The sequence below is a fragment of the Tupaia chinensis genome, unplaced genomic scaffold (genome assembly GCF_000334495.1).
Source record: "Tupaia chinensis unplaced genomic scaffold, TupChi_1.0 Scaffold000057_1, whole genome shotgun sequence".
NCBI classification, from domain to species: domain Eukaryota; kingdom Metazoa; phylum Chordata; class Mammalia; order Scandentia; family Tupaiidae; genus Tupaia; species Tupaia belangeri.
In genome coordinates this window covers 3455400-3471168 of record NW_006159515.1, presented here as the reverse complement: position 1 = coordinate 3471168, position 15769 = coordinate 3455400, and the positions used below count along the sequence as shown (strand labels likewise).

At 35.4% G+C, this 15769-nt stretch overlaps 1 protein-coding gene across 1 annotated transcript in view; it reads right to left on the bottom strand.

Annotated features, from left to right (window-relative positions):
- Positions 1-13837, bottom strand: part of NALCN (sodium leak channel, non-selective) — a 351304-nt gene extending 337467 nt beyond the window's left edge. Inside the window, exons 1-2 of the mRNA XM_006141515.2 lie at positions 13694-13837; positions 3577-3759 (exon numbers count right to left, since the gene is read on the bottom strand). Coding sequence (XP_006141577.1) covers positions 3577-3759; positions 13694-13801 — 291 coding nt within the window. The 5' untranslated portion in view covers positions 13802-13837. The remainder of the gene's footprint in view (positions 1-3576; positions 3760-13693) is intronic.
- Between the last annotated feature and the right edge of the window lie 1932 nt (positions 13838-15769).

Genomic DNA, 15769 nt, shown 5'->3' with positions numbered 1-15769 from the left:
CTCTTTCACACAGAAGACATTGCAAACTGGCATTGCTCACTTAATAACTAAAGCTAACTGTTCCCTAGAATGCTTTTAATAGGAAACTAGTGCATATGGAAGTTAGTATTTGTATAGCTTTATTCTAAATAATGAGAAAACTTATTAAGAAAAGTATAGCCTGACAATTGTAATAGGATACAAATATTCATAATGCCCCTGTACAAGGGGCTTCAGAATTTCATTGCAAATTATGAAAAAATCACGCATGGATTTCAAAATTCTTTGCAACATAACAATCTTACTTCAATTCCATTTTTTCATAAAGTTTTTTTGTCTGCACATGAATATGTATGAAAAAACACAAGCTTAAGTCCTACAATTGAGCAAATATAGCAGATATTTTCAAATTACTGTGGGTGAAGGGACTAAAACTTGAGTAAGAGGTAACCTCACTGTGGTTGGCAAGAGGATTAAGGTAGAAAAAAATAAATGCATAAGCTGAGAGTTGCTTAATAAAAGTTGTAAAAGATTATGCTAGGGTTAATTGACAAGAACACAGTAAGTTGAGCAATTTAAAAGGCCTTCTAAAAAGGATCATCAAGCCTCTAATGTGCTTTTATTGTGATATAACTTGGATTTAAAATACGTACATATTTTTAATGTAACTATAAAAAACAGAATGAGCTTCCATACATAAAACACAAAACCAATGAAAAAATTAACAATATAAATTTAAGATGACAGGATGAATTTTTACTAAGTCTGTTGAGAAGTTTGTTTTAATACAAGAATGCAATCATAAGCCAATTCCTCTTCGATCTGTGTCTCTTTTGATATGTATATTTAAAGAAGTTAGTAGTACTAAAAGGAAAAAGTTATGACTTGGGCTTTGTGTCATAAAAATGATAGTTGGCACTGCTTTTAATTGTCACAGTCTAAGCAAAAGGCAGCCATGATGGTGAAAATTCATTGAAATAATGCATATGCAACTTGGTTCAGGATCATCAGACCTCAGATATAACTGCACTTAACTGAAAGTTCATCTGTCATTTAAACATTGAATACCAGTTTCAATGAGCTATGTAGCTATACTGACTATTTCAAGATAATGCTAACAATGTAGTATTGCTAAAATCTGTGTTAACTTTTTCTTTAATTCAATTATTCCCCAGTGTAAAATAGAAAAACAAATTAAATTAGTTGACTTTAACTTTCAATTCTCACAAATTAAAAATATAAAAACACTTTGGGTTTTATAATGGTAAATAGCTCATCATCTGAATGTTGAAAGCAATAGGAAAAACACTGGAAATGTTCGATTTACAGCATTTAAATACAATCTAGCCATAAGTCAAGTTTTTTTTTTTTTGAGAGATTTTTGCTATATGGTGCGTGTGCTTGCCATATAAACAGAGAGAGACAGAAAGATAGAAAGTGAGAAATCATCCTCGAGGGAGGATGGCCATGCTGCAATCCCTTCTCCTCCATTCTCCTCTCGGGATCTTGGGCACATATGCACACGCACCTGGCATGAGGTTTAAGCCAACAGGTCCAGGACTCCAACTGCGGTGGACTATGTGGGAGTCCAGTGGTGTAGCCATTATGCCATAAATCAAGTTGTTGCTTTTCTTTTTAATTTAACTATTGTTAAATATTTAAGTTAGTAAATGAAACTCCTGTTCATTTGGTGCTCTATTCACATGGAATGAATACATATTTGATGTTTCAAGTCTGCCTGTTTCTTTTATTATTAGACTGTGACAATTAGGGCAGTACCTACTGTCATTTTCACAACGTGAAAACTGAGTTTTAATTTATTAATAATTTAAGAAAGTATCACCTGGGGAAAGTATCACCTGTATATATTATTGGGCAAATGCAACATGGTTTAGGAAATGCAGAGCGTGTAGAAACTATGAAACGGCACTATCAGGAAGCAATTAGGAAAACCTAAAATGTAGAATTTTCCACAAAAGACTCATTTCTCTGAATGGATCAATGACATGTGGAAAACTTTTGTAGGGTGTATAGAGCTGAGACTCAATGGACTTAAGGAGACTTAACAGGGACTTCATAAACACAACAAATCCACTATGTGAATCTTCTGTAAGTCTCAATTCAAAGAAACCAACTGCAAACACGAATATTTAGGACAACTGGGGAAATGTGAACATGGATTGGGTACTATCTTATATGGAATTATTGTTAATTTTGCAAGATGGAATAATTGCATGGTGGTTATTTAAAAAATAAACAAAAGTAATTTATCAGTCGGCAATGTATAACAACTTATTCCTGAAATGGGTTGATTATTGATTTCTCAGTTTTGTTTTAAAATGAAACAGAATTGGCCATATGTTGATAACTGTTGATGTTGATTTGGATTCATTACAAGCATAATCTACTTTTGTATAAACTGTAAAAAATCCATAAGAAAAAAATCCATAAGAAAAAAACACACAGAAATACATTGGCTGTGATCATTGTCTTTTTAAGAATAGCACACAATGAATTATGTATAAAGAACAGCAACAAACTGACCAGTATTGTGCATCATCTCATTAAACTCTCAAAATCCTTGTATAGAATGAAACAATTTCTTACCCAAAATACTTAACTTGAGATGCTGATACATGCAGTAAATGAAAAGCCAGTAGTTGAGTCAAATATGTCAAACTCTAAAGTCTGCACTATAGTTTATTATACCACCCTCTCCTTAAATATTACAATTTTAAATCCTCTAGGGGCAGCAGCATCTGTGTATTTTTAAATTTGAATTTATTGTATACATTTAATTAATATGCGTCGCTTAGCTTGTAAACCGAATTTACCCCACATGAATACGCTTCATACCAGTCTAGTTGAAGATACAAAGCACATTATCATCAATAGATAATAATTCATTTCTGTGTCCCATAAATGTCTTGCCTTTCTATCTGCCTCCTTAATTTCAGCTATGTATTTTTAACCTTTGTAAAGGGTATCCTTCAGAAGAAAGATAACAGAGAAAGAAATTTTCTTCCTATAATTTATTTTCCTTTCTAAAATTTGTTATTTAATTTTGTCTTCCAAGGATGCCAATTTCATATAACACATTCTTTACCATAGGTTGTGGAATTCCTTTCGATCTCAAGTACTTATTTTTTACTTTTTCATTCCTTTACATCTTCAAAACAGTCAAGTTAATGGCATGCTGCTGAACATCCTCACATTTGAATGCTATCATGTAACATTTATCCTATGTTTTATAAATCAACAATTACGAAGGCCCCTCTGGGCCAGCTACTGCACCAGTTTACGGCTTCAGACGTGCGGGGTTTAATAAATCCTACTCTGGTCTTCATGAAGACAGTTGAGACATTTAACTCCTTTCCTTATAGTAACCAAGGCTGTACGCTTTATCACTTTTATTTTATTTTAAAAATGTTATGCAGCATATTTCTACCAATGTCTTAAGTGATGCCTTTTGTAAAAGGACCTTAGCATGGATAAACTAAAAGGTTTTGTTTTACTGAAATTAATAAGAAAGTGTTAAACTAATTAAGACTTTTGGCACATTTCAGTTATTGGCCTAAATGACATGAAAACACTCACCTTGACAATCCCTCGGATGTGCATTTTTGCTATCATCTCTGCTGTGTAGAGAAACATCAATAAAGTATCCAGAGTAAAGGTCACATACTGGAGAGGAGGGTAGTGCTCGAAGGTCATGGGTGTGTTCATACAAACAGAGATGACGCTGATGATGGCACAGATACGCAGCAAGGAGTGAACCCACTGCAATAATGACCCAGAGTTATTACATGACAGCACAAACCGATAGCTTAAACTCTTATTATAAACCACATGGTTTCAAAGACATAATGCTGAAATTAAAATATTTCACCAGATGCCCATGCTACCCACACATGCCACCATGAGTGCCCACCCACGGCACTGTGGTTACGACCCCATGATCCCTCCACCTCTCCTCCTCTACACCCTCCTTGAGCTCAGCCCTCAGCTGTATAGGGACTAGACAGAATGGGATAAACCAGGGGACCATGGCTGCTGACTAAGGGGAGGGCCATCTGCCACCACTTCTGCAGCCTGCAGGAAACTTGGCCATGGCTACTGCCTGTCAACAAACCCCCTGCAGAAAGAGGAATCAGGCAGGACTTTAGAGGGCAGGAGAGAGTCAACAGGAATTTCTAATTTTCATGGTTTCTACTTGCAAAAGTACAAAGGAGGCAACTGCCTGAAGCAGGTGAGGCTCTGGAGGGCTTTCTCCTCCCCAAAACCCCACCCAGAGGGAAAAAAGAGAAAAACTTTCCTCTGAAACTGAACCCCAGACTCCCATCATGGATTCCAGCAATTCCACCCACAGAACAAAGAAACTAGAATGGAACTAACACATATCATAAGTAAGTGCAAGGTCAAAGAGCTCTGGGGGCGGGGGGGGGGGCGGATAACCAAATCTCCACAGCTGGGAAGGAGCAGAGCATCTCTACTCCAACAGAGACAGATGAACTTGGGTTCTCCACTCTGTCTGGCAGGCAAGGTAAGCCCTGCTCTGATCTGGAGTATGTGGCCGCTCACTGGTCCCTCCTGAACCACTTTACCAGGAGCATACCTGGGAACTAAGGCTGTTCTCCCTCTAACCTCCATCTCTGCTTTCCAGCACCATGGAGTTACTCCAAAAAGCAGGAAGAAGTGAGTACTTCACCAGATAAAAATCAATACAAAGACACAGAAATAGAAAATAAGAAAATATTCTTCCTCAAAAGAACATAATAAGTCTTCACTGATGATGGTTAAAACATGAGAAATCACAGTTATGTCATAAAAAGTATTAAGAATATTCATTGTAACAAAACTGAGATGTAAGAGAAAATAGACAATCAATTCCAGAAGATTAAAAAATCATTCCATGACAGGAAAGTAGAATTCTGTAAAAAGACAGACGTCCTACAAAGGAACCAAATAGAACTTCTGAAGATGAAGAATATAATACAGGAAGTCAAAATCACCCTTGGAAGTGTTAACAGCAAATTAGACCACGCAGAACAAAGACTCACTGACCTTGAAGACAAAATCTCCACCTTAGTCCAAGACACCCAAATGAATGGAAAATAAAAAAAAATGAAAACAACATACAGGAAGTTTTAGACACCATTAAGTGGCTGAGTATTCACATAATGGGTATTCTAGAAGGCCAAGAATTGGATAAAGGCACAGGAAATTTCTTTTACTACATACTATCTAGAACATTCCAAATCTAGAGAGACAAACAGACATCCAGATCCAGGAAATACAAAGGACATTAAATAAATTCAACATAAGATACTCGCCAAGGTACATCATTGCCAAATTGGCAAAAATGCAAAAAAAAAAAAAAAAAAAGACGATATTCTAATTATGGCGAGAGAAATATCAAGTTAATTACAGGTTATCCCATCACACTAGTGTCAGACCTCTCAACAGAAACAATGCAGTCAAGGAAAAATTAAAAAGACATATTTAAAACTCTAAAAGAAAAAAAATTTCAGTCAAGAAAATTATACCCAGCAAGATTATTCTTCAAATGTGAAGAAGTAAAATAATTCCTAGATAAACAAAAACTGAAATAATTTACTAATACTAGATCAGTTCTTCAAGAAATAATTAAAGGAATAATACATCAGGAAAATGAAAGGGAGACAATTATAAATAAGATAAAACAAAACAACTAAGAAAATGACTAAAAAAAAGTCAGGTATAGGCCTGCAAATATCAACAAAAATGTTCAATGTTAATGGATTGAGTGAGTTCTTCAAGGAAAAGACACACATGGCTGAATGGAGTTGTAAAAGTTTCCTCTATGCTGCTCTCAAGGAACACATGTCACTGATAGACATACATAGACTGAAAATAAAGGCTTAGGAAAAGTCATTTCATGTATACAGAAACCAAAAAAGAGTGGAGTAATGTTATGACATTAGGAAAAAGAAAAAAGACTTCAAGTCAAAAGCTGCAAAAAAAAAAAAAAAAGAGCAAATAAAAGAGGACATTCTATAGTATTAAAGGCTTAATGTGCCAATAATATACAATAAAAAAATCAAAATATTAATGGACCTAACAATAGGGCATGAAAATACTTAAAAAATAGACTGCTATATCCAAGAGGAGAGCTAGACTGCAGCACACTAATTGTTGGGGATCTCAACACCCACTGTCACCACTGAACAAGTAATCTAGACAAAAAAACAAAGAGACTCAGGAACTAAATGCCCATAAACCAAATGGACCTGACAGACATATATAGAACTCTTCACCCAACAACCACAAAATTCACATTCTTCTCATCTCCAAATGAAACATTTTCTCAAATCAAACACATGATAGGGCAAAAAAAGAGAGCCTTTCTAAGATCAAAAGTATAAAAACTACATCCAGCATCTTTTATGACCACAATGGAATTAAGTTTGAAAAATCAACTATAAGAAGAATCCTCAAAGATATGCAAATACCTAGAAACTAAACAATGTGCTCCTGAATGAGTAAAACTACTGAAAAAATAAAGACTGAAATAAAAAGATTTATTAACACCAATGATTGTGAACGTGCACCTGTCCATAATCGTTGAGACAGAGCCAAAGCAGTCAAAGAGAGTTTATAGCAATGAGTGCCCTCCCCCAGTGGCCAAACTAAAAATACCAGAAGAAAAGAAATAATAAAGATTAGAGTAGAAATAAATGAAATAGGGAATAAAAGAACTATACAAAACCAATGAAATGCAAAGCTGATTTTTTGAGAGGAAAACAAAATTGACAAAATGTTAGCTAGACTGTTCAGAAAAATAAAGGAACCAGATAAATAAAATCAGTAATGAAACAGGCAACATTACGAAAGATATACAGATATACAAAACTATCATGAAAGAATACCATGGGTGACTATACACCAGAAACTAGATAACCTAGATAAGACAGAAAAATTTCTGGACACATATAATCTATCTAGATTGAACCAGTAAGAAATACAAAATGTGAATAGACTGATAACAAGCAATGAGATTGAATCACTACTAAATAGTTTTCCAACAAGGAAAAGCCCAGGCCCCAATGGGTTTACTCCTGAACTCTAGAAAACTTTTAAAAAAGCTCTAACCACAATTCTCCTCAAACTATTTTTTTAGAAATGGTTTTTTATCTTTCTTGTTTTTGTTTTGTTTTGTTTTGTTTTGTTTTTTGAGAGAAGCACAGATAGTTTTGCTATAGGGTGTGTATGCTTGCCAGAGAGACAGAGTGAGAAAAGAGAGACAGAAAGTGAAAAATCATCCCCATGGGGGATGGCCAAATCACAATCCTTTCTCCTCCAGTCACCTTTCAGGATTTTGGGCATGCACGCACATGTTCTCATCGTGTTTTAAGCACCGGGTCTGGAGCTTGAACTGCAGTGGACTACGTGGGAGACCAGCAATATAACCATTCTGCCATCCGATGCCCCCTTCTTAGAAACTGTTTTTAAAGAAACTTTCCTAAAGGGAAGGAACCCTCCCAAACTCATTTCATGAAATCTCCATCACCTTGATACCAAACATACAAGGACCTAAAAACAAACAAATAAACAAAAACAAGAATAGTACACACCAATAACCCTGATGAATACAGATGCAATTATCCTCAAAAAGATATTAATAAATCAAATCTAACAGCACATTACAAGATTATACACCATGATCAGGTAGGTTTATCCCAGGAAGTCAAGAATGGTTCAAGATATGCAAAATAATAAATATAATATATCATATTAATAGAAGGAAAGATAAAAAAAGATCATATCAATTGATGCAAAAAATCATTTAAGAAAATGTAACAGCCCTTCATAATTAAGACTCTCAGCAAAACAAGTATAGAAAGTACATTTCTCAGCATAATAAAGTCCATATTTTACAAATCTATAGCTAACATCATACTGAATTGGAAAAAGCTGGAAGGTTTCCCACTAAAACTGGAACAAGACAATGTCCACTATCTCTTCTCCTTTTCAACATTATGCTGAAAGTCTTAGCCAATGCAATGAGACAAGAGAGTAAAATAACAGGCATTCAAATAGGAAAAGACGCAAAATTGTCCCTACTTCCAAATAGCATGATAATATACATAGAAAATTTAAAAGAATCCATGAAAAAAAACTTCTAGAAGTGTTAAACGACTTCAATATGTCAAATATAAAATCAATATACAAAAAACCATAGCACAGTTAAATACTACCAATGAACAGACATAGGCAGAAACAAACCAATCCCATTTACAACACACACACACACGCACACACACAGACACACACAGACACACACACACACAATACCTAGGAATAAATTCAACCAAAGAGGAGGAAGATTTCTACAAGGAAAACTATAAAACAATTTTTAAAAGACATTGAGTATGTTACAAGAATTGGAAAGACATCTTAAGTTCTTAGATGATCAAAATTCCACTTTTACCCAAATTAGTTTACAAATTAAATGCAATTTTGGTCAAATTACCAGTGATACTCTTCACAAAAGTAGAGAAAAAAATTATAAAATTTATCTGGAATTATAAAAGGTTTTATATTGCCAAAACAATGCTGTGCAAAAAGAATAAAATGGGTGGCAGCTCACTACCTGACCTCAAAATCTATTTCAAAGATGTGATAATTAAACCAGCATGGTACTATCACAAAAACTGACACATAGACCAATGAAACAGAATAGAGTCCAAAATAAACCTAAAAACATACAGTTGACTGATTTTTGACAAAGGATAAAAGACAATCCTTTGGGAAAAGAAAGTCTCTTCAATAAATGACACTGGGACCAGCAGTTAGAGTAATGGCTATGTCGCTGAACTCCCATGTAGTCGACCACGGTTCGACTCCTGGACCCGGTGGCTTAAACACATGCCGGGCATGTGTGTGTGTGTGCCCAAGACCCTGAGAGGAGAATGGAGGAGAAGGGATTGCGGCGTGGCCATCCCCCCTGGGTGGGGGGTGATTTCTCGCTTTCTATCTCTCTGTCTCCCTCTGTCTTTCTGGCGAGCACATGCACCCTATAGCAAAAACCTCTCCTCCCTCCCCCACCCAAAAAAAAAGTAAATAAATGGCACTGAAATAACTGGATATCCTCATGAACAAAAAAGAAACTGGATCCCTGTCTCCACAAATTGGACCCCTAACTCCACAAAAATCAACTCAAAATGTATCAAAGATCTAAATGTAAAACTACTAGTTGAAAATACAGAGGGAACATTTGAAGATGCTGGAGTAGGCAAAAATTTCTTAAATAAGATTCCTAAAGCACAGGCAAAAAATCAAAAAACAGACAAATGGATTACATCAAACTAAAAAGCTTCTGTAAAGCAAAGGAAACAATAATTAAGTGAAGAGACAAACCACAAAATGGAAAAAAATATATATTTGCAAACTATGCTTCAGACAAGGGACTAATAACCAGAATATATAAAGAACTCGATCAGCTCAGATGCAGACAACAACAAAAGCAAATAATCCATTATAAAATGGGCAAATGAGTTTACCAGACAACTTTCTAAGGAAGACATATAATTGGCCAAAAAGCATATGAAAAAATCTTCACATCTCTTATCATAAGGGAAATGCAAATCAAAACCACAATGAAATACCAATTAACCACAGTCAGAATGGCTATAACCAAAAAAATAATGACAAGTGCTCACAAATCTGTAGCAAAAAGGCAACCCCCCTACACTATTGGTGGGAATGTAAATTAGTATATCCACTGTGGAAAACAATCTGTAGGTTTCTCAAAACCTTACAAATTGAACTACCGTATGACCTAGTAACCCTACTCTATAGTATGCGTCTAAAGGTTAGGAAGACACTCAGTTGGAAAAACAGTTGTGCATCTGTATTTACTGTAGCATCATACTCAATTGCTAAAACATGGAATCAATCTAAATGCCCAAGAACTAATAACTGAGTTGACAAATAATGTGGCATGCTAGGGAATACTATTTGGCCATTAAAAATGACAAGCCCCTCTCATTTGATAGAAAGTGGATGAATGTAGAATTTGTAATGTTAAGCAAAACAAGTCAGTCTATGAAAGATACACACTGTATATACCCACTCAATATATTGGGTTGTTGTGAAAGTCATGATGAATTTTTACATAGAAAAATGTATCATGACTTTCCCAAAAGCCTATATCATATGTCTGCACTCTACAGCAGATATTGAAGTATTTGAAGACATAATAGTAGAGAGAACAAATGTAGATACTAGAGACTATATGAAGGGGAGGAGGATGGTAGGGGTAGGGGGAAGAGACTCAGGATATAAGCATTTAATAGACACAAGAATGTAAAACTCTGTTGAAAATGAAGGATATGGTAATATCTTTTATTTTGATGTATTCATGTATTCTTTGAAAAACCATATTATATGCTATACAGATGTATTGGGTTGATGGGAAAGTCATGATGCATGTTCACATAAAAAAATGTAGAAATATACATCACTACTTTTCTCACAATCTAATATAATGATTAAATGTAAATACGAATCATAAAATTAAAAAACAATTTCACCAGTATAGAGGCAAGGAAGAAGGAAACTAATGTCTGTTAAGTGCATATAGTATGCTAATTATGTTCACATATTTTTATGTCATTTAATTATCAAAGCAAATTGTTTTTCACAGAAATGGACTAAGACTCAGCAAGGTTAAGAGGTGTATCTGAGATCACATATTAGTATGAGCCAAAGCCTATATCTGATCCTAGTCAGGCTATTCCAACACCTCTGATAACTGCCAGGCATCAGACCACAATACAGGAAGATTTTACTTCAATGGAGACATGTATTAGTAATTTATTCATAGAAAAACTTCATGTGCTGTTACTTTGATCCAATTTTGTACTACGAGCACCTAGAAGTAGGGGCTATATTTTATTTACTATAACCTCACTCATGTCTAGCACAATGGCTTATCATAGTAGATCACAAAAGCTTTTTTAAAATAAATTGACACACTTCTAATATACAGGGTTTTCTATTTGTAGCTTACTTATAAAATCTTCTTCTATGAAAATATTTTTATAAGTCTTGTGCATCATCTTAAGTTTTAAAATGAGAGATAACTTTTTATTTTGGAGAACATGTTTTATACGAAGTTAGTCAGACATTGCTTTAGAAATTTTCCAAAACAAGTTTCTGTGCAATCCTAGCAGCACATTCACTGTCTGAAGATTTTCTTAACACAAAATAAAGAAAAAATAATTAAAGGGTAAGTGAGCATATTTACATACGTGTATGTATAGGACATATAATCACTCCTATTATGAAAACTACTATCTAGGATAAAAAATCACTTAATTTGCATCTACATGGTAAATCACACAAGTAATACTACTAGCTAATTTATTAATATATAACACTTACACATAATTTATTTTTTATTGACTATCTTGGATATATAATCATGCAGTCATGTTAATTTCTTAGTATTGTACTCTCTCTGGGGGGGAAAACCTGTAGGTTTTGGAGTGGATTGATTCTGTAGCTGCGTAAACTAGCAAGTACTCAAGATGAAAAACAGAAAAGACCGTCAGAACTTTGAAGAGACTCTGACATTTGCAGACTACTAAGCAGTTTATAATATTTATCTAACAGTTATACTATCTGCATGAAGACATAATGCTGCTAATTCTAAACCATGTAAGTCACTGCTGATTCAATTTACTTTCAGGGAAGATATGCTCTTTATGCTATTTGGAAAGACTTCAATAAACATCAGTGTGTGAAGTTAGTCCCAGCTGGACCTCCAACATAACAGATCTAATTACACAAAAGAGCTTCAAAGATGGGTTCGTCCATAACAAATCCGTTTTGATTATGAAGAAAGAATTATAATTAGGCATTAATATTATTGGTAAAGGTCTCCAAGGCTATATGTATAACACACCTTTTTCAGAAATTCTTAGAAAGTTGTGTGGGAAAGATACTAAGAAGCCAGCAAATGTTTTATTCTCTATTCTATTCAACTCTCTAAACATAAATGAAGGCCTACGATATGTCAAAAATGCTAGGTTCTGAGGATACAATGAAGACAATACAGTTCTAACTCAACTAGATTGTAATTCAAAAAGTAAAATATATATACAATATAAAGTTAGGTTTATGTCAAATATAAAATTATATATATACACACACACATATATACACACACACACACACACACATGTGCAAGTGTAAACTAGGATAAGGGATAAGTAGAAAGAAAAGAGTATCCTTCTGTCTCTGGTGGAAATAAGGAATCTTTCAGAGGAGGATGAGAACAGAGTGACATTTCAGTTGGTACTAATAGACAGGCAGGATTTGTCTCATCAGAGGAGCTAGAAAAGGAACTCTGGGCCAGGGAACCAAATAAGCAGAGGGAACTGATGTGAGCAGTCAGATCTCCTGGAGGTGCAGAAAGTTTTCCATGAGGCTCAAGTGGACAGCAGGGTGTAGATACAGGAAGCAGGGGCTGCACAACTTAAAGATGAATATGAAGTGTTGTCAGTGTAATACTAACATATTTGAATTCACTATGGAGTTAAGAGGTATGTTTCCATGGTTGTATAGCAGAAGGATAATGGGAGTAGAAATAGCAATGTAGAAAGGAATGTGAGTAGGTTGGAGACAGTCTGAAGGGCAGATAAGGGAGAGACCGGAAAAGAACAGGAGAGAGCCCAGCAGAGAATCATGCCATCATCAGGGGAAAGGCAAGTGCCACAGGAGGCCACAGTCATTTTGTTTTACTTCAACATCTACTAGGAGCCTAATAGTGACACTGATCCAGGACCAGTAGATGGTGTAATGTTACATTGCTGCACTCCCACATAGTCAACCAGTTTGAGTCCCTGACCTAGCGACTTAAAACTCATGCAGGGTGCATTTGCGTGCATGACCAAGATCTCAAGAAGAGAATGGAGGAGAAGGGATTGTGGTGTGGCCAAATCCCCTGAGGGGAGACTTCTCACTTTCTCTCTCTCTCTCTCTCTCTCCAGAGAGTGCATGTGCCCTAAAGCAAACAGCTCTCAAAAAAATAAAAATAAAAATAAAAATAATAGTGTCACTGATCCTACTTTGTTTGAGGAAGCTGAGTTTCCAAGACCGAGGTCTATGCCATCTCAGTCAGTCCTGGCTGCTGTGATGACCTGAACAAACAATGATGCCCCACATTGCAGACCTTCCTCTCAAGCTCTCATCAACTTAATTAGGCAAAGGAGACAAAGTTCTTCAGTGATGCTGTCCAGGATCTCATTAACCTTCACTTTAATCAATATGTGAAACTCAGAAGGAACTTGAATTCCAAAAGAGCTTGTCATAGCTCAGATTCATGCATGTTGAGAACTGTAAGTAAAAAATGTCGATTAAAAATAACTTGTTCATCTTGAACTCCTACTTTGGATCAGTCTGGTAAGTGGTGTTGTCGCTACAATGCATGACTTGGTGGGGAGTAAAGGGACCAGACCACCTAGTTTATCTTCCAATGTGAGTAACTCACCATGGCACCTTATTATTTCATTTGATTGTTCTCAACTTCCAGACTCCGAAGCTCATCCATAGTCTACTGCAGCTCAAACAGATATTTCAAAGCCAAACGTACATGGTTTTTGAATTTATGGATCAAATTTCCCTTATATCAGCAAGTGATTCTCTAAACTTCAAAAAAGAAACTTACTGGCTTGTTAATCCAGAGTATGTCAGCATTGTCTGACAGGGATTCATCAGGACCAAAATCAGTAACTGGCTGGGCTTCCACCCTGGAACTCTGCTTCCTTTTGAGCATGCTGAAGTTAGCTTTGGTGAGCAAGTACAAAACCACAGTCTGGAAAAGAGAAAGTGGCATTTGTCACCCACACATTCACCTTGACCAAAAAGTACATCCCTCCCATATGTTCATGCATTTTTATATCATATACATGTTCTTTGCAGCATAATAAACACATGCAAAGAGAAATCTTAGAATGAGATAACATTTTAAATTTATCACAAAAGCTTGACTTTTTCTCCTAAGTTAAAATATTATTTTATATACTTCATATGTATTTTAGAGATGACTGGTAGAATAGCTGGTATAAAACTGTATTGCCCCTTATAGTACACATATTATTAGTAATTTACTCAATTTTTTGAGTGTGTGTGTGTATGTATGTATACACACATATACACTTAATATTTTTGTGAATATATACTCTAATTTTTTTGAATGTATATATATATATATATAATCAGAGAAATCATGATGCATTTTTGCATAAAAAATACATCATGAATTTTCAAGTATATATATATATATGTATATATATTATATACATATATATGTACATAATAGATGCCATATATATATATATATATATACACACACACACATATGTATGCTCAAATTTTTTAATATGTGTGTGTATATACACATACACACACACATTCAAATTTTATGTATGTGTGTTTGTGTGTATAATCTGGCACTGTCTCCACATAAGTGTTCTGGGTCAGCACACTGTTGAACTAATCCAGATGAGATACACAGATCTTCCCCAGAGCTCCCTCCTATATTATTGTAATATGACATTTACAGACATCTCTTATTTCCAATGTTAGTCTCAAATTGATCTTCCAATTTTGTCCTTCTCAAGGAGGGTGGAGGCCGGAGAGAATAGAAATAGAACCTCCTCTAACTGGAGTTTTTCTCTTTTTGTTTATAATAGTGATTATCTAGATTCTACCAGCTTCTCTGAAGTAAATCCTTCATGCAATTACATTGAGGAAGGAGATGAGATGCCTACCTCTTGTCACTTTATTTCCCCAATTCTGAGTCATTTAAATCCTATTGTATCTGTCACCTCCCTATGGCTATTATCATCACCTTCTACAATTCAGCAGCCATTGAAGTGGGGACTTACTTACTCTATGTCAGCCACTCAGGACACTAACAGCAAGTAAATGTAATATAATGTGAGAAGAGACATTACATAAAGGAAGGCGTTGCCTGATTACCCCTGAGTCCTTCACAGGAAAACTGCACTATGATTAACACCTGGAATGAGTCAGAGGAAGGAGAAGAGCTAACTTTTTTTGGGTATACATCATGTCTAGGGCACTGAGGAATGATATTTTATTTCATCTCTCCAACAGGCCTAACAGAGAAAACAACTTGTCTTTTATGCATGCATAATAAATTCCAGCCTCAAGGCAGGTAATAATTTGACCAAGGCCACCCAAGCAACCTTTAAATTGAAAACAAGCTCTGTCAGACAACAGACCTTATAGTGCTTAGAGTTGACTATCATACTGAGGACTACTAGCAGAATTTCTAAAGGCAGACAGAAGAGGAAAAGAGCACTCTAGGCAGTACATAGTTATGGAAATCCCAGTCAGAAAAAGGTAATAGTTTTAATACCGGGGAGGTTCACCAGCTCTCCTATCTGGAATTTCAGGGAGTTAGAGAAAGAAACATAACCAAGACAAGAGTGTCACTCAGTCCTCATCAGAGCACAAGAAGAACAAGAAGGTATAAATATAAGCAGCTGCAATTTTCACTGGGAAAGAGACTAAAACACAGAAGAGCAAGACACAGCAGCTTTGAACCTGATCCCCTCTCTCTGAGCATCCACGTCTACTGCTATGTGTACCTTGATCCACCAGGGTAGGTACCCCTGCCTAAACCTTCTATTCCCAGAAGAAATCAAGCTAATTGGCTTTAAGATGTGCTAGGTATTTCCAGGCCATTATTGCCCTGAATATTGAGTTTGAATAT